We start from the raw sequence: 26,657 nt of genomic DNA, 5'->3' as shown, positions 1-26,657 counted from the left end.
GTGTGCGCTGATTTGAAACTTCCTGGCAGATTAAAACCGTGTGGCAGGAAGTTTCAAGGAGAGATACATTCTGCACTACAGAAATTTGCAGCAGTGCCTTAGTTTAGGAACGAAACTTGTTAGACTCTCCCGCGGCATTTCCTTCAAGCAGTGACACTGGTTGAAGGCGTGCACTGATGTAAGCTCCGAACAGAGGGTTGTAACGACGTTTGACTTCGAAAAATTAAATTAATTAATTCATTAATTAATTAATGATTCTATTTTCGGAAAAATCATGGAAAATGTCAGAGAATACCGCGAAATTTGCTTAGTTTACTGTTGGGATGGGTGTTATGGTGCGAGAGATTACATCGTAATCAGCCCAATTTTAAACAGGCCGCCATATTCAATCACGGGTAGTCGCTGTGGAGATGGCCTTGGTTTCAGTTCAGTTCACGAAGCCTGTCCATGTTGGTGTTTGTGTTCTGGACCACTCCAAATATCACATCTACCGATTTCACTATGAGTTTGCGAAGCTGAATTCGGCTGATACCAAATTACGGACAGTATATGACATGAACAGTTTCATCTATACGAAGTAATTAGGTACAATCCCGAAGCATTCAACATGTGTGGATATGCGATCGGTAATCCTTATGGCACAACGCTGCAAAGCAAAAACGTTGTTGGCCTGATGAATGAGAAGGCGAATGGTTGACACATTGTGAAATTTGTGAGGCTCAGATAGAAAATTTATGCATATCGTATAGATGAATCTGACAATCAGATGCGTGCTAAAGGAGTGCATTATGTGACCTCAAAGGCCGTCTCGATATAGTGTTACAGGAGATGCCTGCTCGAAGATACTGGCGCCGTTCCGCTTATATTGCGTCAAGTAGTCTTTCAATCATGAGGTCATGACAAACATATTACTCCGCAGCTAGAATGCGGCTGTTGTGTCATAATGACAAGTACTTTATCTCTGGGGACAGGATCGGGACCATCTCGTAATGGAAATATTGGACTGTATATGGAATAGTTACATGAACCATTTGTCACAGTTGAGTATGTGAGAATGTGTTAATGACTACACATTCTGTGTGTGCGGAAATTATGAATTCACTATGTCTGCATGTAAATATTGTATATATTGGTGTGCAACTGTGGTTTTTTTTCACCAGTGTTCAGAAAGAAATCGTAAATAAAACAACAAAAGGATTAAAAATTGTAAAAATTAGCTTTGTAAAGTATTGTACATGAATTATTTTGTATATAAATCAACAAAAGGAATCCCAATAAAAATTGTTAGTAATTAAATCAAACAATACTATTAAGAAATTATATTACAAGATATATTGATATCAATAAACTATTAGTTAATGAGTTATGTCCTCCTTTTTATTTCCTGACTCTTTCACTGTATAACTATTGTTGACAATAATTCGGTTACTACAAACCTGAACCTCTCCCTATGATGCACTGGCCTCGAATGAAGAAGCCTATACAAATGAACTAGTTATAAAAGATGAGGTGAGGGAGGGGGAGGTTGAATCTTACTGGTATAGGAGTGGAGTGGGGGGGGGGGGGCGATTTCCCGCCATTTTAATGTGCCATTAGAAGTCGAGAGATAGGAGGCTAGTTTTACATCACACAAGACCACATGACCGATATCAAGGTACATGACCTTGAATGTAAGTAGTCCAGTTGCCTCAGGTGTGTGGGTAGGGTGGAGGTTCCCATAGGTGACGTCGAATGTACCACATATAATTTCTGAAGATTGGGGTATCCTTGAATATAACTAGTCCAAGTATGTAACCTGACATTAGAAATGACATTGAGATAATATCGTTATTTTGGCTTGAATGGGCACTGATGCGCTGATACGCACCATTATGCTACTTACCTTAGGAGAAGTAGTGGAGGAACATTTGAGTACAAACTTGGAGAATATTTCGAGTGACTGTTTTGGTGTAATTGTAGTAATCGATGAAGATTTCAAGTTACCAGCTATAGACTGCGAAATAAATAATTAAGGTGTGTAACAGGGACAGTGCATATTGTGAAATAACTGTAAACATCTAATCTTAGAATCACTTTGGAGAGATAAACAGAGAACCGGCTAGTGGAGGTAATATATTAGATCTCCTGGTCTAGCATTTTCCGTAGGACAGGAAACAGTATTTTTTATATTGTTAAACATTAATTCGTCACGTTGCCCTCCACCGATTGGCCGCTCCTCTTCTCAGGTTGCAGCCCTCGCTGTGCTGTCTGTGCGCTACCGTAGACGAATCTGTAAACACTTCATCAAATCGGGACGTATAAAACCCTTTAAAAAATTTTATTTCTACCAAGAAACAAACGTTTGTTTTCCGTTGACACTGGGCGCCCAAGTTAATGCTGTCAGGAGTATTTGTTTGGGCTTACTCCACCTGACGCGCAAGTCGCCGAAGTGGCGTCACATCGAAAGACCTGCACCAGGCGAACGGTCTACCCGACGGGACGCCTTAGCCACACGACATTTCATTTTTACCTGAAAAGTTAAAAAATCTAAATTACAAATATATCCCTAAACATGAGAATAAATGTGACTGATAGCTGTTAAGGAAAACACCAGGTATATTTCGTGCACCCTAACAATGCTACCAGATATTATCGAGATACTGGGGGCCCTACCTATCTTCCTGAATATGTTTCTCATTAAGAACGACGCACTGAACACCGCTGTGAACACTTGAATTCATCACCTTATCCGTCGTCATGCTTCGTGAGGATGTGCTTTGCTTACCTGGTACATCTCAGCATTTTGATCGAATATTATACCTGTATATTTATCATATTATTTTGATATGTTTGGATTATATGTACACGCAAGGTAATACTGCAATTAAAATTAACCCCTATTTACTTGATATTTTATTTATTTGCTTAAGGCGCTCAGAAAAGCTGCTCTCATGTCTAAAATAGTGCATAGATTACTCTCAAATATTAAAAGTTTTTCTACATCATAGTATTTTTTAAATTATTTGCTCTGGAATGCAGTAAAAATACATTACTTATGTAGTAAATTGATACATAAAAACCATAATTAATTAAAAAGAATATCGAATGAAAATGGTAATGAATAAAGAAAAGAAACTAATCTATTAACTTGGCGCTTTAGATTAATTGTACTTTCTGGCTATCGCTTGGCGGCTGTATCGATATCTGGACTGTTTGTATATTATAGTGCTGGTCGCCCTCCTGTTCGTGTGTGACTCAGTACGTCTCAAGCCATCATAATCGTTGTGGGTTTCACACGTAATATGTCTGATGCTAATTATCTGAGTATGATTTGGTAATGTAATTATAATTAATTGTCGAGTTGGTAGGCGACTTCACAATAAGTCGAGTTATCACTAGCCTGTTTCAAGTTACTAATATAACTATTAAGCTAAATTAAAATTATTCGAGCTTTTATACAACAAGCGCAACGCTTGACTAATCTCAAAATGTTTTTATCTTACTTTTTAAATTACACTCATGCATTTGTTCTTGGTTAATGTCACTGAAGTATCTCACACATTCTGTCACTATCGGCACTATTATTACCTGAACACCTTCCCCACGCTTTGCATCTTCTCTTTAACTCACCCCTCTCCTCTGTCTCCAGCTCTCAGGCCTGTTTTTCGGCCCTGTTAGTTAATTCCTAAATAATTACTTTGTAACAACGTTCAGTAACTGAAACATATCAGTATATCTTTTTAACAACCGAGTGTCGCTTTAAGGCGTTTTCATGTTCTGTAGCTTTCGCCTGCGATGGCATATGAACATCAGATGCTTGATGATCCTAAACCGCCACATCACACTATGCTGATAATCTCGTCCTGTCATAAAATGAGCTGTTGTAACTTTATGGGGACTTATGCAAACTATTTGTATTCTCTTTATGACATTCAGAAAAAAAATGTGTTTTTGACTTCCTTTCTTTCTACTGACCCAGTCCTGTTGCCATTCGTCGGGTGCCCAGTTTCGAAGATCTAACGTCCTGTCTATTATAGAACTTGTAAGGTTTCTGTATTTTACGTTGTCTCGCTGTAACCGCTATCTTGCGGTAAACACCTTACTGTTGCGTCAGCTGGACATTTTCCGAAAATGATGAGAACAGTTTCCGCTGGTGTAGCCCTGAAGACTCTCGTCATCCTAGGAACCCGAACACTTGGCACAAAACCCACAATGATAATCATTGTGGTGTAGGTTGTAGAGCGTCTAGGAGTAAGTCGAAGCCAACGCTGGCCATTTTATCCACGAATTTACTCTCCGTTTGACTAGGAGTGATAGGGAATTGGAGAAGATGCGAAGAAGAGCAGCGCTTTCTTGACTGTCTTATTTATTAGGCACAAAACTATACAAGAGAGACGTTGTGCATCACAGTTTGGTTTACTGTTGAAATTGTGAAAGCATACTTTCAGAAAACAAATAGTTTCTATCTGCATTGGCCCTATACAAAGTCTGCATATATCGCGAATCTTTCGCCCAGCGGCAAGTTCCAAGCTGCTGGTTCAAATGGCTCTGAGCACTATGGGACTTAATATCTGAGGTCGTCCGTCCCCTAGAACTTAGAACTACTTAAACCTAACTAACCTAAGGACACCACACACATCCATGCCCGAGGCAGGATTCGAACCTGCGACCATACAAGCTACTGGTAAAAGCACAAGTGACTCCCATATATAATAAGGGCAAAACAACGCACTCACAAAATTACTGCTGGGTATCAATCAGGTGGGTTTGCTGCCGAATTCTTGTACGTATTCTGCGTTCGAACATAATAAATTTTCATAAGATAGAAAAGTCAATATCCACAGATCAGCACTGAATTAGAAATCATCATTTATGCGGAACGCAGGTTCCCCTTTCTCGCACGACGACCTTCGAACGTGGATGAAGAGCAGCAGGCAGAGTCCATATTCCCAGAGTTCAGAAAGCGTTTGACACAGGGCCCCATTGAAAAGTGTTACAGAAGGTCCTAGTGTATGGAATACATTCTCAGATATGTGGATGACTCGATAACCTTTTGGCTAATAGAAGCCACTACATTGTCCTGGTTTCCGAATAATAATAATAATAATAAGCGTATGGCATTGGCGGCCGGGAGACCCCTCGCGGAGCGGTTCGGCCGCCGCTCCACAAGTTCTTTAACGCCACTACGGCGACTTGCGAGTGAATGAGGATGAAATGATGAACACACAATACCCAGTCATCTCGAAGCAAAGAAAATCCCTGACCCCGCCGGGAATCGAACCCGGGACCCCGTGCGCGGGAAGCGAGAACGCTACCGCAAGACCACGACCCGCGGATGGTTCCCGAATGTTCGTCGGAAACAGGAGCATCATGAGGAGTGCCCCCCAAGGAAGTGTGGCAGAGTCGCTCATATTCATTATATGCATAAACATTCTGAGGAATAACGTGTGCAGAAGTCCGCGTTTACTGACGCTGTAGTGTATGAAAATTTGTCATCGGTGAGCGAAGGAGGATACAGGGTGACATAGAACTTTGGTGTAATTAATGGCAACTCGCTATAAATGTATAAAAATGTGAGCAAATGCGGATGAGCATGAAAAACAATCCTGTAATATTCGAAAAGTATATTAGTGGCTTGCTGCTTAACTCATCCATATCATTTAAGTATCTAGGGATAACGTTACAAAGAGATATGTGCTGAAACGAGCATTTAAGATAGGCTGTGGGGAAGGCGAAAGGTCAGCTTAGGTTTATTGGGAGAGTTCTAGGAAAATGTAGCTGAGGTGTAAAGATGACGACGTGTAGAACACTTGTGCAAACCATTCTTGTGTACTGTTTGAGTGTTTGGGTTCCCACCAGGTCGGATTAAAGGAAGCAATTCAGGGGCGTTTTGCCAGATTTGTTTCCTGTAGTTAGGAGGAGCAAGTGAGTATTTCTGGATGTGCTCCATGAACTCAACTGGGAATCGCTGGAGGGAAGACGACGCTCTTTTCGAGAAACATTACAAAATTTATAGAAACGGCATTTACGACTGACTAAAGAAAGATTATACTGCCAGTAACGTACATTTCACGCAAAGAGAAGAAAAGATAAATTAGGGCTTGTATGGAACCATACACTGTCGTGACGAAAGTCAAGGCCTAGCGAAATGCACATATACAGATGGCGGTAGTGTCGACTACACAAGGTAAAATTGGCGATGCATTGATGGAGCCGTCATTTCTACTCCGACGATTCATGCCAGAATTACAGACTTTGAACGCGTAAAGGTAGTTGGAGCCAGAGGCATAGGACATTCCATGTTCACAGTGTCAAGAGTGTGTCGAGAATATTAAATTTCAGGCAATACCTAACGCCACGGAGACAGCAGTGGCTGACGGCCTTCACTTAACGATAGAAAGCAGCGGCGTGTGCGTAGAGTTGTCAGTCCTAACAGACAAACAACACCGCTTGAAATAACCGCAGAAATCAATGTAGGACGAACCTATTCGTTCGGACAGAGTGGCGAAAGTGGGCATTAATGAACTGTGGCAGCCTGCAGCACCTCTGCTGGGCTCGTGACCATAACGGCTGGACCCTAGACGACTTGAAAGCAGTCGCCTGGTCAGATGAGACCTGATTACAGTTGCTAAGAGCTGATGGCAGGGGTCGAGTGTGGCACAGTCCCCGCGGAGACATGGACCCAAGTTGTCAGCAAGGCAATGGGCAAGCTAGTGGTGACTCGAAAATGGTGAGGTCCGTGTCTACATGGGATGGACTGTAAATGGTTATGTCCGGTTACTTGGAGACCAGATGCTGTCATCTCAAACATCGATAGAATTTTTAAAGATGACACTGTGCCATCTCAGAACATTCTGGACAGTTCGAGCGAATGATTTGGCGTCCAGGACCGCCTGAAATGAATCCCATCTAACATTTTTGGGACATAATTGAGAGATCAGTTCGTGCAAAAATTGTGCAACGGCAACACTTTCAAGGTTATGGACGGCTGTAGAAGTAGCATGACTCTATTATTTCTCTCAGGGGGCTTCCAATGACTTGTTGAGTCCATGCCACGTGGATCTGCTGCACTATACTGGGAAAAAGGTGGTCCGACACGATATTAGTTCAAATGGCTCTGAACACAATGGGACTTAACATCTGAGGTCATCAGTCCCCTAGAACTTAGAACTACTTAAACCTAACTAACCTAAGGACATCACACACATCCATGCCCGAGGCAGGATTCGAACCTGCGACCGGAACGGTCGCGCGGTACCAGACTGAAGCGCCTAGAACCGCTCGGCCTCAACGGCCTGCGACACGATATTATGAGGTGTCTCATGACTTTAGTCACCTCAGTGTATATACAGTCGTCTTTCTCTCAATTTGCGAGTCGGACGAGAAAGAGAATGACTATCATTGGTTCAAGGTTGCCGCCACCATACACCGTGCCGTGGCCTTCGGAGTATGTGTATGGGTGCAGATGCGCCTGAGAAGAATAAACCGATACAGAAATGCTTCCCACCTGCATTTCACAAAAAGGCCATAGAGGTAAAATAGAGGGATTCGAGCCGACGTGGAAGCTTACCAAGAATCGTTCTTCCACGAATCCTTTCCAACTGGCAAAGGAAATGTCAGCGACATTCAAAGCGCCCTCCGCCACACAACAGAGGATGGCTTGCAGAATGTAGATCTAGACTATGACTGTACCTACACGTCCACTGTACCTACACGTCGTCGTGCAAATCCTCGAAATAACTGCATAAAGTTCAACTCGTAATTGGGCTGCTGTCTTGCACAAGCGTTGGATTCCCATTTGCGGAGAGTTTGCCCTTAAGCAGCATAAATGCGAGATTTGTTGGCAGCTATTATCATGTTATTGCTAGAGCACCACCGGTTCATCTTTGAGATTATATGGTTTGTACTTTATCCAAGCTTGCTTCAGAGATCCCCAGATATCACCACTTTCATATCATCGCGTAAGCCACATCCCCCGTTCGTTTCCTTATTTCCACCCAACAATTCCAAATGTGGCCCAGTGGTCATAAATATTGGTCCACATAACGAGCCTTGTACTTAACTATTAATAACCGCCACATTCGCTCTATGTATACACACACATTCGACGGCACGAAGTAATCCGAGAAACTAAAGTAAATGCATTTTGGAGTCCAGAGACATCTTATGCGATCCACCATCCCAGGCCACCATAAACTGTCGTAAACACCTGTGATGTTGATACTAGCTGCACAATATTTACTGTTTGTGCTGGCTACAACTGGAGATTGATGGTTTCATACATAGGCGGAAATAGAAACCTACGATCCTTGCTTTACGAGGCGGCGCTGTTCAGACCGTGGAAGCTGGCCACTGAGGAGTCACCTCCCTCCCACCCCCAACACTCAACCAGACATGTCACTATGTGTGCAACTCACGTTGGCGTAGCAGCACGCCCTCGCTAATGAGAGACCAATTGGCTCCACAGGCTGTCGGTGCGACGTATCGCCCGCGGAGACTCTCCGGAGACGATGGAGTGGGAGCGCAACAACACGGTGCGGCTGATCGAGCTGATCCGCGCGCGGCCCTGCCTGTGGGACGCGACGTCGCGGCGCTACACGGAGCGCCACTGCCGCCGCGACGCGCTCGCAGACGTGGCGCGCACGCTCGGCGTGTCGCTGCTGTGCGTCCAGAAGAAGTGGACCAACCTGCGCACGCAGTACTTCCGCGAGCGCACCCGCCTGCAGACGATCCCGGGCCACAGCCCCAGGTGGTTCGGCTTCAACATGATGCGTTTCCTCGAGGACGGCCTTATCGGTCAACACCAGCGCTCCTCTAGTGCCGGAAGTTCCGGCATGGTCGTGGTAAGCTTAATGGTTCGAGCTGTCACTAAATACTACTGTGTACGAAGAACTCTAATATCAGTCACATCTAAGATGATGAAGTGTATATCTATGATACACACGGTCATTGAGTGCACCGTCTGAACTGATCCATGTGTACGAGATGTGCGAGACTGACAACACTGCGAGCGATATGGCAACGCTGTATCATTCTTCTTGTGTAGACCATTGTGTTTATCCCTTCCAGATGCACATCCCGAGTTTAAGCTAGATACAGCCCTCATGTGATTTCTGAAAGCGCCATCAGTGGTGTGTCACGAAAATGGAACAGCCAGCACTCAGACCAACGTCATGCCATCACGTTTTGTGTTAAACTTGAGGAATCCGCGAGTGTGAGCTATAAAAATTTGAAACAGGCCTATGGGGAACATTCCTTATTAAAAGCACATGTTTATCGCTGGTACAGATCCATTTTTGGAAGGCCGAGAACACGTTGAAGACGAATCGCGCTCAGGGAGACCGACTTCAAAAACTGACGAAAACATCAAAGGTGTGCTTGCTCTTGCGAGACCATATGGATGATGGGTGAGGTGTTAAACATTTTTACCGTACATGAAATTTTGACCCGAGTTTTGCATATGAGAAAAATGGTGTCAAAAAACCTCACAACTGAGTAGAAGGACAATCGAAGAAACATCTGCGTTGATCTTCTTGAGAGGACTGTCAATGACCACAAATGGTTCAGTCGTGTGATCACAGGTGATGAATCCTGGATTTTTTAGTACAATCCTGAGGCAAACCGGCAGAGTCAAGAGTGACACATCGGGACATCTCCTCGACGGAACAAAGCTCAAATGAGCAAATCAAAGATCAAAACAGTGCTAATTTATTGATTTTTTTTAGACTAGAGATATTGTTCACAAAGAATTTATTCCTCCAGGAAAAACTGTCAAAAATGCCCTTGAAGGGTGCAGGAAAATGGTGAAGCGAGTGAGACCTGATATTGCAGACAGGTGGCTACTGCATCATGACAACGCCACATGTAATATTGCCACGTCTATCACGGAATTTTTGACCTCAAAAGGGTTCCTTTTGTTCCACAGCCCCCCGTTCAATTAATCTGACATCTGGTGACTTCTTTCTTTTTCCGAAATTTAAAGATGTCGTAAAAGGACGACATTTTGAGACTTTGGAGAACATTTAAAAGAATGTATCCGACATGTTAAAGGCCCTGTCAGTTGAAACCTTCCAGTGCTGCTACCAAGGCTGTAAACAACGACTCCGTCGGTGTACAGCTGCCGAACGTAACTACTTTGAAGTGGACAATATTGTGGTTTGAAAAAAAATAAAAACGTTGGTGGATCACACCATTCGCATATCTCACACACTAGTATCCAAAAGGTACGCGCAATCAGTAAATAAGAGCGTATTTCCAGTACTAGGTGACGATACAGCTACATAACAATGTAAGTCTCTCTTACAGGACAGTCAGTGTACGACATCTACTGATAAAGGTTTAATTACCACCATGAAAAGTGAAGTTGCAGAACGAAACTTAGTATTAGTCATTCAACCTCCACCCTACGACACATTTCCCCCCCCCCCCCCCCCCCCCCGATGAATGACGCGACAAAGTCTTTCATTGGAGAAGCGTAAGTACTAATTGTTCAGGAAACGTTCCACTTCAAAAATCACCTCGCTGCCTTTCTGGAAATGTCTGCCACGCAACAGTTACTTCATGCAAGGAAAGAGGAAGAAGTTGTTTGGTGCTATGTCACGAGAAAATGGGACGTGAGCGGGCCGGTGTGGTCGAGCGGTTCTAGGCGCTACAGTCTGGAACCGCGCACCCGCTACAGTCGCAGGTTCGAATCCTGCCTCGGCCATGGATGTGTGTGATGTCCTTAGGTTAGTTAGGTTTAAGTAGTTCTAAGTTCCAGGGGAGTGATGACCTCAGAACTTAAGTCCCATAGTGCTCAGAGCCATTTGAACCATTTTGAAAATGGGACGTGAGGCAAAATGTGACAGCCCAGAGAAGTAGAATGTGTGACTGAATCCTGTGGAAAATGAGCTGGGGCCTTGTTGTGGAGTAAAGAAACCCCTTAAACAGCCACTCATAAGTTCGTCAAGAATCAATGGTATTAAGCTCCCACGATAGTTTTCCCGGGGCACAAACTATTAGCCTCATAAAATGCAAGTCTCAAAAACACTCATCACCATTTTGTCCCGACATAACTACGTCTTCGCCTTTTCCGGCGGTGCGAATCCTCACGTTTCAAGAGCTTGCTTCGACCTTTCGTCTCGGTTGAATATTGTCTTAGCCAGCACTAGTTCATGGAGCTTAGGCGACCTAAGAAGTCATTTTCTTCATGTGGGACACCAAAACCGTATCCTTCTTAAAGGACATTTTAAAGTTCTCCACATCGGCTATTTTTCACAAGTATTCAATTTTTATACCTTTCACAATTAGCCAGTTTCGGCCATACAGGCTAGTTTCAAGTGCAGTATGTGTCAGTTTGTTGTACAAGTGGCCGGCCGGTGTGGCCGTGCGGTTAAAGGCGCTTCAGTCTGGAACCGCGTGACCGCTACGGTCGCAGGTTCGAATCCTGCCTCGGGCATGGATGTGTGTGATGTCCTTAGGTTAGTTAGGTTTAATTAGTTCTAAGTTCTAGGCGACTGATGACCTCAGAAGTTAAGTCGCATGGTGCTCAGAGCCATTTGAACTATTTTTTTGTTGTACAAGTATCCTGTTAATCAACGGGGATATTGCCAATCTGAAAGCGAGCACGTAACGTGAAAGCGTCAGAATTAAAACCAGTAAGCTTACTGCGTGCGGTAATAGCCATCATTACATTTAATGCCGCGATATAGGACACTATCGTGTTTGCTTTCGTTGTAGAACACCAAGCTCTGCGGTTTTAATTCTGACGCTTGCACCTTACATGCTCGCTTTCAGATCGGCTATATCGTCGTTAATTAATAGGATAAACGTATAGCACATCGACATGTAATGTGCTTGAAAATGGCCTGTAAGGCCGAAATTGGCCAATCGTGTAAGGTATAATAAACTGAGTATTTGTGAGAAATATCCGAGGTACAAAACTCGAAAATGTCCTTTGGCGTAAGAAGTCATTTAGATAAACCTTATATCGACCTTCTCTCCTTTAACCGAGTCGATAATTACTCCTATGAACGCTTATCTTTGTATGCTGGTAGTAATGTAATGCACTACGTAGGCAAAAACAATATAATTCAATTATTTATTTCTAATTTCTGCTACTAGTCACTTTTTTATTTTATGTTTAATCTAACATAATACAATGCGTTTCGAACATGTTCTGTTCGTCTTCAGGCGTTTATACATACATACATACAGAGAAATGTTATTTAAAATAAAACTGTCTTAAATTAGATTAATCTAGAACTCTTTGTCCATTTTTTGTTACTGTAGTGGTTGGTGTGGCATTTGGGGAGGGGGTAGGGGGGGGGGGTAGGGAGGAGGGTGGCACTGGATGGCTAAAAATCGAAATTAGTGATGTCTCCTGCTGGTTTTCTTCCTTGTGGTTGACTGTGTACGATACCACAGCCATTGTAGGATGCAGATAGATTTGCATCAGTTACGTGTTACGAAAATAGTGTGAAAGGCTTTTATATAACAGTTGATCACTTACGATTTCATCATCATCCTGCTTCACTTGCATCACTGGTGTAATGGCGGAGCTGTTGATTGTCATTACACTATTGCACATCGTATTTTGTCACTGATGCCAACGTAATTCACTGTACAAATTGCTTCGACATACATGTAAACATTATGCGCACAACACAAGATGGCGGACTGTAACATATAAGTCTGTATCGATTATCGAAGTTTTGTATCGATATTCTTGGTACTTACAGATTTGTAGACAGTTATTTACTCTGGCACATCTTGAATGTATTGAGTTAGAACTGGCTTAAGACTGTTGAAGAACTCTGAGTTTTTGAATTCGGTTATTTCATTAAGAATATTATCTCCATGCTTTGTATTATGTATGAAAATTTCCATTTCTTCCATGACATCCATTCTTTTACTTTTTCCTATTTTGTGTAAAATTTCGAGGTTGTCTTCGATTTTCATTTATGAAGACTGTAACAAATCAGTAGTAGCAACGCACATTAAAGACACAGGCCACCCTTTGAAAATCGAAGACAAACTCGAAATTTTACACTAAATAGGAAAATATAAAAGAATGGATATCATGGAAGAAATGGAAATTTTCATACATAATACAAAGCATGGAGATAACATTCTTAATGAGTTAACCGAATTCAAAAACTCAAAATTCTTCATCAGTCTTAAGGCAGTTCTAGCTCAATAGCTTCAAGATGTGTCATTGTAAATAATTGACTTCAAGTCTGTCAGTACCAAGAATATCGATACAAAACCTCGATAATCGACACAGACTCACATAATATAGTCCGCCCTCTTGTGTTGTGTGCATAATGTTTACATATATGTCGAAACAATTTGTGCAGTGGATTACGTTGTCAGTCAGTGACAAAATACAATGTGCAATAGTGTAATGTCAATCAACAGCTCCGCCATTACACCAGTGGTGCTAGTGAAGCAGCAAGATGATGAAATCGTAAGTGGTTAACTGACATATAAAAGCCTTTCACACTACTTTCGTAACACATAACTGATGCAAATCGATCTGCATCCTATACTGGCAGTGGTATCATACATAGTCAACTACAAGGAAGAAAACCAGCAGAAGACATCACTAATTTCGATTTCTAGCCATCCACTGTCCCTCTCCTGCAACCCCACCCCCCTCCCAATGCCACACCAGCCGCTACAGTAATAAACAATGGACAAAGAGTTCTAGATTAATCTAGTTTAAGACAGTTTATTTTTAGGTAACATTTCTCTGTATGTATTTATGTATGTATAAACGCCTGAAGATGAACAGAACATGTTCGAAACGCGTTGTATTGTGTTAGATTAAACATATAATAAAAAAAGTGACTGGTGGCAGAAATTAGAAATAAATAATTATCCCACACAGTCACGATTCACAAACATAGCCATTATGGCCGAAAATAATCTCATTCATTTTCCTCATTTTGGGAAGAAAAGAGTGATCTGTGTTGCTTGCTATAAAACATTCTAAAACCAAGATCATAAAAATATTTCTGTACTTAAAACAACAGGTTTCGACGGACTTTGCTATCATTTTCGGGTTTGCAATAAAGTGCATGTACATAGAATATTTGACAAACTGTACATTTACATACCCGACATACTGTACATTTGCATACCTTAAAAATCTTTTTGTTGTGAAACGCGTTCACTTTAAGTTGGACCTCACGCTAAGTTGTCATGCAGATAAAAACAGCACATTGTAAATAATTTGTCGTAAGTAAAATATTTAAAAACATAAAGCAGCTTGTGCAAATGGCCATGTCCATATACATATGTAACAATTATCTGTGAGCGGCATATATATATATATATATATATATATATATATATATATATATATATATATATATATATATATATATATATAGCCATTTGTCCAAGGTGGTTTATGTTTTTATGTATTGTAGTTACGGAAACCTTTTATAATGTGCTGTTTTTATTCACGTGACAACTTGGCGTGAGGTCTACTTAAATTGAATACATTTCACAAGAAAATGATCTTTTAAGATATGTAAATGTTCCACTTCCGTTATTTGTAATGCCAAATAGATTGCCCGGTTCGGCAAGAATGAGTTTAGGTTGGAATAGGTGAAGCAGTCACGAAATCCAGTGGCTGGGGACATACGTTCATATCGTTGTGCAAAACTCTGTTATCTGATCCATGAATGATTTTTCACTTTTTTTTCACTATTTCCCTGACTGTGATGGCGCGTATTCGATCACCAAAGCCTCCATTGCTCTTGCAGTTCACAATTCGTCGCAAAAGTTTTCCTCTTCGTTGGGCGTCATGTAGACTTGTCTGACCACCCTTGTAGCGTCTGCTCCGTCTTAAAATTGTGTCGCATGATGTCGCATTATCTCCGTACACTGCAGTAGCATTATTCCCCTTCAAAAGCAGAAAACGAATTAAAAAACTTCATTACATAAGTTTAATATTTCGAGTCAGTAATTAAAACACGCGTCACCCTCGCTATGAGGTGAATGAAGAGCTCTATTGGCGATCCGTCCGAGTACTGCAGAAGGACTGTGTGCAGTTTTGAGAAATTTCTTCGTAGCGGCAGAATGGTGGCAGTTGGCCCTTCGTATATATCCGATACCTGCTCTACAGTATTTAGATTCAGAGACACGGTCGCCAGTACAACACATTCATCAGCCAGAGAAGGTCGACACAAACGGGTATCATCGCCCATAATGAGAAACACTACAACAGCTGCACTTAATAGAAGTTCAACATCAGTTTTTAGTGCTTCATTTCCGTGCTTCTCCCTGTCGGAGCTGTTCATCCAGCTACCTGCGACCGAGCGAAGTGGCGCAGTGACACCAGATTCCTATTTGTAAACAGAAGTGCACGGTCGATTTCCTTCCTCAGTACGAGCTTGTACCCTTGTCTCTAATGACCTCGTTGCCGACAGGTTGTTAATCTCTGATCGTCCTTATTTCCTTCCAGAAATATACGAAAATATGTTCTCTACGTTCAGACATCGAACTGATCCCGTACTGTAGGATCCCACAATCACCAAACTCGCCTCTTTCCACGATGTGCTTGTAACGGTCGGTCTAATTCCTTCCATGCACGTGAAGCGAACATAGTTCTTCTGAAAACTGAAGCTATGCTATATGTAAAGAGCATATTCCACAAGTCACTCATGGTCCACAATAAACACAGACAGCTCTAGGATTTCCTGAGCTAATCACTCACTGTCAGATATCAGACTTACAGAGCAACTGGTCTCAAATACGCAGTTTGTTGCGCAATTGCGACTCCTAAGGCATCTCTAAACTCTGCACATGATTGTCCCCCAGACACAGTTGCAGTGCAGGTGAGGCCTGTTCTTAGACTTTGCCCTGTTGTGTGTTGCTACACTTCATCAAACTTGTACTGGTCTATGACAAACACGTTGGATGTCTCCGAACAGGCGCGAAAGCTTCCGCACATTCGACACTGCAGAGACTGCGGTCAGCGTCTGGTTTGCTTCTTGGTGTCCCAAGTTCCTACAGCGGAGTAAGCGTCCTCTCGTACAATTTTGTAACATTACAAAAGATTACACTCTGCCGACAACGAAACTTACGTGCCGATTTTTAATATTTTCCATTCACCTCTTTAATTGTTAAAATTTAACCTTTGGACACTGGGGAATTCAAAAATAAAGGAGCCTGTGGCTATAAGATTAAAACCGCTAAAAGGATCTACGGAATAAGTTGTGGTCTCTATAGGAGCACTGAGGTCCCAAACACACTTCTAGAGGGACTCGGGCGCATAGTCACGTGACGACAGAGCGAGCACGTGACTTCGTCGATCGCCTACTACACTCGTGAGAGCCCAACTGCCACAATCCGATTTACTAGGAACTTCGCCCTGTATAAGTGGGGCAAAATAAGTGAACACGTGTCTCGGCTTAAACGTAGATGCTCGACTATTCCTGAGAAAATGACGTCGAAGATTTCAAGGTAATTTATGTGCCTCTTAGAGAGCAGGTAGTACACCCGAAGTGGTTAGAGTTGCGGCTTCGCACTTCTGCGCTCTGTGTTCGAAATCCAATTATTACTTTATAAACACTATATTGCAGTACCTCTGCTTATTCCGAAATACGATGAAATGTTCCTTTGGACATTCGGAATAACACAGGTACTGCAATATCGTATTCCACCAATGTTTTCCAATGTATAATGAAATGGCGCAGTCCTTATTCGCCTACTAATTGTATATCTGGAGAATGAATTAAAAAACGCAAAAAAATAATAAAACAAAAATGAATAAGAACACTATTTGATATTGTTGTCGGTAAAATTTCTGCAGTGTACCTTGATTCATAATCAATTGCAAGCGCAATTGTTCTATAGTGATCCATTACGGGCGGTTTGCCGCGAAATTATTGCCAACGCGCGAAATGTTCAGCAGTGTTAGAAAAGTGTCTTTTCCGAGTGAGATTCACACGATGAAATGTTACTGTGGAAAACGTGCCTTCGTACAGTGCTCGTTGTATTCTTAGGAATTTCTGTTTCGTATGTTTCTACGATCGGTATCATCCAAGGGAGTGCACCAAATCTTTTTGAAGAATAAACGTAAGAGTAAAGTACAAGAATTAATATAGGAGCTGATATAAGAATGAAATATAAGAATATGAGGATTTAAAAAGATTGTAAGCGTTGAAAATACCAAGCACACATACATCACATAAGAAATGTATGAGAATTATTGTGAAACTCAGTTGTGATTTTACAATTAATGAAACGCTCACGTATCTCTTAACTTGATAGGAAACATTCCCGTAGTAACCTTATACGGATATGGTCAGATAAATAAAATAAAATAAAATAAATGAAAACAACAATCGAGTTTCGAACACAATGCGCAAAAGCGAAAAGCTGCAACGCTAGCCATTGCGCCACTATTTCCACTGATACTGGCGTGCTCTAAAAGGTATCTAAACTTACTTTGACTGTCACTTTTCCAGGAGTGGTCGAGTATCTACGGATGATGCGAGACAGGTGTTCCCTTATTTTGACTCCTCTTCCTCTGAAGATAGTTTTTGAGAAGTCGGGTTGTGGCACTTACTGTCTTCTGCACGTCAGTCGTGCTGAAAACAAAGAAATAGAGGCTTCCAAAGGGGAGCAAAAAGATTGTTGTCCGTTTCCTTACAGCGGAAGGAGTGCGGGGAACGGCCAGGGCCCGCTTAAGGCTCAAGCGACAAAAGCCGACGCATGGGACGCCAAACTGTGACGGGGCCCAAAGGCGCCACAGCAGTAAGATTTCTATAGGAGACCTATCACAATACTTGCGGCCACTCGAGGCGCCAACAAGCTGAATGGGCCTCAGAAGTGATGGTGGGTATCACGATTAGCTGCGAAAATTGACACGGGCGAAATGGGAGGGGTTGGAAGGAGCGCCAAATGATAACCCGCTTGAGTGGAAAACTGGTCTCGAACTTGGCCTGATAATGGCACAAGTGTACGGAGAGCACTACATGTCCGTTGCAATGTCGACGACGCCGGCCGGTGTGGCCGTGCGGTTCTAGGCGCTTCAGTCTGGAACCGCGTGACCGCTACGGTCGCAGGTTCGAATCCTGCCTCGGGCATGGATGTGTGTGATGTCGTTAGGTTAGTTAGGTTTAAGTAGTTCTAAGTTCTAGGGGACTGATGACCACATATGTTAAGTCCCATAGTGCTCAGAGCCTTTTTTTTTTTTTCAATGTCGAAGCTCTGTCCCACGTCTGGCATAATGACTGCCACTGCCATTCGCCGGTTTTCAGTAATGGTATCGGTAAAGCGGTGTGGCGTTCCAGATCACGCGTCATGGGCCAATGGCATCTGTTTTCCCTTGAGTCGTTTGTGCCACGCCTAGACTCTCGCAACGGACACGTGTACCGTTCTTTGACGACTTTCCGTGCCCCTCACATTTTCCGTTTGAAAGAAACCCGCTACATCCTTTCGCTCTTCTTTGAAGCCTCCATACTAGAGCGTCGTCGCTCCAGTATCACGTGGGTGTGCACCCACGTCGATTTGCAACGAGTTTGCAGCGCTCTTATACGGACTTCACTTCCTTCCGTAGGAAATGGCATTACGATCCTTTCAACGGTTTTAATTTTACAGCCTCCTGCTCGTTTCTTTTTGAAAGAATCGCATACATTTGAAGACGAGAATTCTATTAGTTTTCGCAGCTCTCCTATGCTGACGAACACAGCTCAGCTTGTTATCTCCCTTCATCATTGTGTTAACTTTTTGTAACACGCATGAAACATTCCGGATACACGAGCTCCATATTAGGAGTCTGCAACCTTTCAGTTTACTAAACACATATTAGTACGAGAGCGTGCTGAAAAATAATGTCTCCGATTTTTTTTAATAACACGCGTTATTAACATTCTACATCTTTGATCTTCATGTCTACGTATTTATTTCCCAATGTAGCCACCCTGGCGTAGAACACATTTCTCCCGACGGGGTACCAAGTGATTGATGCTGTCACGGTAGAATACATGACTTTGCTGAGGGAGCCAAAACCTCAACTCAGCTTTCTCCGCTTGGTCGCTATCAAAGTAAAGGCCTTGAAGGTTTTCTTTAAGTTTGGGAAACAGATGAAAATCGGATGGGACCAAATCGGGACTGTATGGAGGATGTTCGATGACAGTGAAGGGTAGGCGTCGGACTGTTGCAGGTGTCACAGCGCTTGAATGGTCGGCCATTGTCGCGGTGAAGGAGAAGGAGCTCCGTGTGTGCACGAACTCATCGACTTTGAAACTCTATTGCAGCGCGCTGTTTTTCTCGCACCGACATAGTTAAACTACACATCGCGATATTACTCGTCACTATTTGCAGCCCTCTAGGCCAGAGGGTCGCAACTTTCGTGAATGAAGCCGGAAAGTCAACCGAGTCATATGCGTGACATCTAATACTTAAACGGATGTTGCGAACAGTAGAAACTATTCGGACGTATTACTTTTTCAGCACTCCCTCGTTCAAGTCACAGAACCACATCCATATTCACCAATTTTTTTTCTTTGTAAGTATTAAACGAAGAAATATAAAATAGTAAACCTCTGGACTGTTTAGTTCGCATTATTTGTTTACGAGTAAGCAAGAGTACCGAAATGATATGTCGCTAAATAACGTAAGCTTTATGCGAGAAAAGGGTATCAAATGCAAAGAAAAGACGGATTTGGAAGTTGACACTGTAAATATTTATCGAGAGAATAAAGGAGAAGTTACGCTAATGCAAGAGATAAATAGATATATGTTTATCAGATGGCTCGAAGCAATGGAGCATACTTTAATATGTACTAACATGTATGTAACCGAGAAACAACGAATGGGATAACCACAAAACAAACCGCAACGCGACGAATGAGAATACGATGATAGATTTTATGGACGGCAGAACAAAAGGTGGTAAGTGTAACGTGTTGTATGAAAATATGATGCGGAGTGAAAACAAATAGAGGAAATTTGATAGGAGAAAATTTGTGCGTGCACATAATCTATCATTCTCAATCGCAAGTAGTATTCCTAGCCTGCCATCATTCAGAACACAAGACACAATACCACTAATAGTTGAGGCACGTAGTCTGCTGAATCGCATGTTATTATCGTCGACATGTATCGTACAGCTGCTAGCAGTCTCAAGTCATCACACGGCCATTGAAAGTTGGTAATTTCTATGTAACGATAGGTTTACAGAACTATCAGCGGCCATCGTTTTTATTAGTTGTGGAAATACGGATATTAAGACTTTGGATGATAAAAATTCAGCAGTTTTCCTGTAGGAAATATATCACAGTGTAGGGTTAACTGGGGTGAGATGACCAATGTTGGAAATATGCACTGCTGTAACCCGAGAAGACTCCATCGTACCTGTAATTACCTGAAAAATGTGAAAGTAGATGTATTGTACTCCCACAGTTACTTACTATCAATGTCAACATGAATACAAAAACTAAGATGGAAATATAAAACCCATTTATTTTCAAGCTATGCTAATAAATACCCTATAAGTAGCTATCTCTTCCTGTAAAATTGGATGAGTAGGCCAGTTCACTACGAGAGAGGTGGCGATTAGAAATAAATGGTATTAACAAAATAAATATTCAGAGTAAACGGAAAGTAAGGTACTTTTTCCTTTTGATGCGGTTTTACCGCGTCATTGTCAAGCGTTTATAGTAGAGGAACTGCTTTCATGATATCAGCTCTTACAACATGATGTACTCCAGTCAGTCTCTCAGTCTCTTTTTGTCCCGTGAAGTTATAGCTTGGTCCAAATCTTACGCATTCGACAAAACAGTCATCTTCAGTGATATCACTCTCCACGTGATACTGATCCACTGTATCTTCACCCTCTTCATTTATACTTGGCGAAGGTGAGCGCCTTCGTTTTTGAGCACTTTTTTCTATAAAATTTTCTTTCTTTGGTTTCTTGTCTTATTTTGTGTTGTCATCCTCTCCGTCTGAATCAGGCGGTGACGTCAATTGAACATTTCTTTTCCCTAAAGTTCTCATCTTTACATTTTTTTGTTTTCTTTTGAGTTTTATCCTAAACAAGGGAAATTTGCTCTGGGGGAGTTAAAAGAAGAGCAACGGATTTTGCGTTTTCTTGAGAAAGTGACAACTTTGTTTGAGAGTTACAGTTGTTCCAAAAGCTTTCCTGGAGTCAAAGCAGGGCAGCAGAGGTTGAAAATACCACTTCAGTTGGAAATTACTTTATTTTCACACGACCGATTTCGGACTGTTATATGCCCATCCTTAGGTGTCGTAGCTGTGCTGTGGTTCCCGAGCGCGGTATTTTCAACCTCTGATATAATGCTCAGTTGCGGATGTTCTGCCAACAGGATTGTTTGTAGCAAATCGGGGCAGTTGTAGGCCTACCTGGCACAGTCGTTTCACTTGGAACTTCGGCAATTGCCTTGCTAACTGGTGATACTATATTTGACACATTTGCAATTGAGTGAAGGTCCTGTCCATGAATTGGTTCAGTCTGTTAGTTGGGAGTCTGCTTCGAGATCGTTCGTTTAATGGAGTCGCGTTCTTCTTTGCTCTCTTGCTTGTATCTGACCAGACACTATGTAAACAGGACCAGGAATGATGACAGGGTTTCAGGGAAATATCTGAAGTATTGCAGTATCTCTAAAGCATGGCAATTTCAGTCGAAGGCTTTTAAGAGTTCGCCAAATTATAGTCATCCCAGCACTCTTTACGGTGTTCTTTCATCCATTCTTTGCAAGCTTGGTTGTAATAAGACTAAGCCTAGGAATCTCAACCAGATGGCTGCAAATAGTATGTAGAGGCTGGCATAACAATGCGAAATTATTCGCTTCGGCTGTTTCTAAATGTTCGACAGAAGATCAATGACTAGCATGTTCTTAAAGAATTAACATTTTCCCTCAGTCTTACGTGGATGGGTGTATTTTGTAGACCAACATAAAAATATTTCTGTCTTCACGTAGGCCGAACGGATCGAATCAGCCCATTTAGACTTTAAAATCTTTCCTGTAGAGACGCAAATTGGAGGCAAAAGGACACTACAGCAGAGCACAGTCAGTTGCTCAATTAAGGTCCCATTCATCAACATTAAAAATGGGACCCGATTTATTGAAGAGTTCATTTTGGTGTGGCGTAACTTGCAAAAGTGAAAACCCGTTTTCCTACACCTAGCCGATTCATCACTTGACCACGACTGATAGAAAGGCACTCAACTCTCCGAATAGAAACGTTGCGGTTTGTCCTTAAAAGGACCTAAGTCAACTGGCAAATTCAGTTTTCTTTTCTTTATTAAGTTAATACAAAGGCTGTCAGCAAAGTAATACGTAAGTTTCCAAACATCTGACGTATAATGAATCCGAACGTTTTAGCCTTTTCATGTGTATTACTAGCTTTATTATATGAGCTTTCTCAACACGCGTTCTACATGTTGTTACTTTTAATCTTCCAGATTCTAGGAATACCGTAATTTTGAGAGGAACCGTTTACAGATGAAATGTTTCAGACGATGTCTGTGGTACGCCTGAAATTATCTTCCGTGTGTTTTCTATTATTTCCGTTTTTCCTCTTATATTCTGTTGGCATTTCCTTGTAATAAATATGCAACAGAGTCGGTCAGTGATACACTACACGGTCAAAATCACCGGCCATGTATCGTTGAGAGTTACCAGCCACTTCCCCCAAATACTTGAGAGATAGGTACAGGCCGAAGAACAATATCTCATTAAAACTGTGATACGTATTTAGAGTTTCAAGGAAATCAGCAACCTCTTTCAACACACACTTTCACAAAATTGATGTAATTTAATAACAGCACAATAATGTTGCTCGCGTAGATCGAAGAACGAGAACCATTGTTGTCGGTTCCAAGCGACTGTTGCAGTACGCGCTCGCATGTGCTATGCGCTTGAAGAAAGCGGGTATCCTGCTGATTATGTCTCTCGCTTACTTATGTAGAATTTGGCGTTTATTACAACCATCAGTGATAACAACAATCAACAACTGGAATAACAATTACTATAGCGCACACCTCAGCACGTAACTCAATGCTTGCAGTCGTCTGATGACGTGTAAGTTCGCCGACCATGTCTAAGTTGGGCATCCATCGTGCTCGGCAGTCTCAAAGCTTTATACCTTACAGCATTTTTCGAACTAAACTAAGAAAACTCCTCCCGAACAGGCCATGAAGGGCCAACGGCACCGACCGGCCGCCGTGTCATGCTCAACCCATAGGCGTCACTGGATGCGAATTGGAGGATCATGTGGTCAGCACACCGCTCTCCGGGCCGTATGTCAGTTTCCGAGACTGGAGCCGCTATTTCTCAATGAAGTAGAGCCTCAGTTTCCCTCACAAGGGCTGAGTGCACCCTGCTTGCCAGCAGCACTCGGCTGACCGGATGCACACCCATCCAAGTGTTAGCCCAGCCCGACAGCGCTTAACTTCGGTGATCTGGCGGGAACCGGTGTTACCACTGCGGCAAGGCCGTTGGCAGTATTTTTCGGAGATAACGCGCAGTGTGTTGTACTGTTGCTATGTGGTAACTTCAAACTAAATATTGAGTGGATTCCTAGATTCGTTTAGAAACATTCCAAGAATCACTTAGACACCCGTAGCAATTTTGACGAGCATATGAATAATAAATGGAACTGATAGTGCAACAAGCAATGCTCCCTATAAATATATTAGCAGCAATATCTATTATGATGAACACATTTGTTCACAATCAGTTCCGACATTATATTTACTGTAAAATGATAAATGACCACAACGATTACATAATAAAAAGTGCCAGGTACACATTACACAAGGCATCACTTTTTAGCTCATATACCTATCATTCTTGTGTTCTTCTATGGCACCCTTTGTTTCATAATTATAGTACGTAGGTTACCAGTGCCATCTCTTATTAGTTAGTAACGACCTTGTTTGGTCGAAACTGGTTGTGAATAAATTATGTGCAGATCAGATGGCACCAGTTCTGCGGTTAAACTCTGTAAGCGTCTCTTATGCTGGAGAATAATTATCTCGTTAACTGTATACATAGGCTATGAGCTCAGCTTAACTGGATAATCACAGGAAACAACAGCGAGCTTTAGGTTAAAGTAAACACATCTGTACCTCTAATCGCGTACCATTTCAGTAATATTTAATGTACCCTTTCAGTAATATTTAATGAAATCCTTCTTCGTCGCTTACGTCCTTTACGTTGTTTTTATTGCATTAAAAAAATAGCATTTTCTATCAGTTTTGATCAATGAGTATCAAACGATATCACAGTATGAATACAGTGGAAACCGTACAACAAACCATTTACATGTGATCTGGTTAATTGTATGATTCCCATTGAATACATGTTACTACAGTTGCTGACTGCTGCGATGTTCAAATTTTTTTTTTAATCGCAGTTTGACAAATAAGAATGCCTCCCGGCAATTTAGCGGAAGATTTGGGAAGATTTAATGCCAAAGAACTGACGCTAGATTATTCTGTAAGAAGTTTTCACTGTTGGTTTGAGTGATCTGAAAGCATACGGTCATCATCAAATGCTTTACGAAGCTTTCCGCTGAGACAGTCGTTCTACGATCACTTAAAGAATTTTACTCAGTATATGACCTACAGAAACCTCACTGTGTACCACACCAGCATACAGAGCAGCCTTTGCACCTGTTTTGAATGAAAATCACACGTTTCTGCGTCGCATTGTTCTCAACGCTCGATGCTCTAGAGAAGAAAAAGTTGTACATCCTGTCTCCGGGGGGCAAACAAGTGTTCTAACAATGGCTGTGGCCTTTGCGCGTTGCGTTGTCGCCAAAACTCTGCGCAAAACATACACTCGTCATCTTCAAAAAACGAAGTCTGGTAATGGCGGAAAATCGCAGCGGAACACGAGCAAACGTGCACGACGAAACGACCTTTACGCTTCGGCACCCTCGTGGCAATACAATGGTCGGAAAATTCGAAAGCGGTGAACTTCGCTAGGCGAACAGCATGTTTAGAGGTACGAAAAATCAGACTTCGTTACTACGGAGTTCCTAGCAATCGCTAAACCAGGAGGCGCAGAAAATGTAAGTGCACACGTCACTGTCTGTTAATGTACTTTTAGTATTCTTCGATGTTGTCCGCCGTTTGGGCCAATTCAATTTATCCACAGTCTTTCAGACCAGTGTATTTCATCCCCGAGCTGCGGTTCTCGAAAGTCAACTACAGCTGTCGTTAACTTATTCATTGGTTTCTGGATTCAGAACGTTTACCAGCAACAAATTATTTACAATGTGGAAAAAGATGGAAGTCTTTGACTACAGAATTTGATGAACAAGATCTGTGATCCACAAAAAGGTTATTTCAAATTCCTTTGTTTTCCATTATCAAAGCGAATTTATTAAGAACTACAATGCCTGTGTCTGATTTTATTTTTACATTCGGGACTTTTTCCACACAACTTTTTTCCTGCAGTTGATCCAGAAAACGTTAGTAGTACTCATGAGTTATTGTTCAACTCTTGGCAAACTTCCCGACAAAAACCACTATGTACAATAATGCACAGCCTTCCTGCAGCACAAATCGGCTTCTCGATTTTTGGTGCAGAACTACGGCTACTGGGTTTCGGCTGCTGCGGCCACTGTTTCTAATGCTTTTTCGCTTACGGTGTGGCATGGCAGGTCCAAATAAAACTACACTGACGGAAAAAGTCGCAACACCTAAAAATGATTAATATTGAGTAATGAAATGTCGGGAATACATTTGTCTAGGCAACACATTTAAGTGATCACAGGTTAATGTAAGCGGGAGGTAAGCCACTGCAAATGTGAAATGCTGGTACATTAACAACCAGTGTAACCGCCAGAATGTTGGAAGAAAGCATGTAAACGTGCATGCAATGTGTTGTACAGGTGCTGGATGTCAGTTTGTGGGATGGAGTTCCATGCCTGTTGCACTTGGTCGGACAATACAGGGACGGTTGATGCTGTTTGTCGATGATGCCGATACTGTCATACGATAATGTCCCATATGTGCTTGATCGGAGACAGATCTGGTGATCGAGCGGGCCAAGGCAACCTCTCGACACTATAGAACATGTTGAGTTACAACAGTGGTAGACGAGCATTATCCTGTTGGGAATGCGGTTCATGAATGGCTGCACAACAGGCTGACGTACAACTTTGCAGTCAGGGTGCGTGTAATGACGACGAGATTGCTCTTGCGATCATATGAAGCCGCAGCCAAGACCACAACTCCAGGTGTCCAGTGTCTCTAACATGCTGACAGGTTGGTAGCAGGCCCTCAACTCACCTCCTTCTAAACACCACACAGCATCACTGGCGCCGAAGCAGAACCAGCTTTGATCAAGAAACACACCGATCTCCACCCTGCCCTCCAATGAGCTCTCGCTTAACACTACTCAAGTCGAAAATGGCGGTTGTTTGGGATCAGTGGACTGCACACAACAAGGCTTCTGGCTCGGAGCTGTCCTTGACGTAACCGATGTGTGACAGTTCGTTGTGTCACTGAGGTGTCAACTGCTGCTCAAATTGCTGCTGCAATTGCAGTACGAAGCGCCAAAGCCATACGCCAAGCACGACGCTCTTCCCACTCGGTAGTGCCAAGTGATCATCCGGAGTATGGTCTTCTTGCGACCGTACATTGTCGTGACCGTCGCTGCCAGCAGTCAAGTCCAGTGTGCCAAGCTTTCACGCAATATCGC

The 26,657-nt window shown here is 42.4% G+C and overlaps 1 protein-coding gene across 1 annotated transcript in view; it reads left to right on the top strand.

Moving 5' to 3' along the window:
- LOC124788915 (pollen-specific leucine-rich repeat extensin-like protein 1) overlaps positions 1–26,657 on the top strand; it is a 179,575-nt gene that overhangs the window by 96,661 nt on the left and 56,257 nt on the right. The window contains exon 2 of the mRNA XM_047256198.1: positions 8,447–8,822. Within this exon, the coding sequence (XP_047112154.1) occupies positions 8,447–8,822 (376 nt within the window). The remainder of the gene's footprint in view (positions 1–8,446; positions 8,823–26,657) is intronic.

This window comes from Schistocerca piceifrons, chromosome 3, assembly GCF_021461385.2.
Source record: "Schistocerca piceifrons isolate TAMUIC-IGC-003096 chromosome 3, iqSchPice1.1, whole genome shotgun sequence".
In the NCBI taxonomy this organism is placed as follows: domain Eukaryota; kingdom Metazoa; phylum Arthropoda; class Insecta; order Orthoptera; family Acrididae; genus Schistocerca; species Schistocerca piceifrons.
The sequence above is the reverse complement of the archived record's forward strand: the minus strand, read 5'-3'. Positions and strand labels throughout refer to the sequence as shown.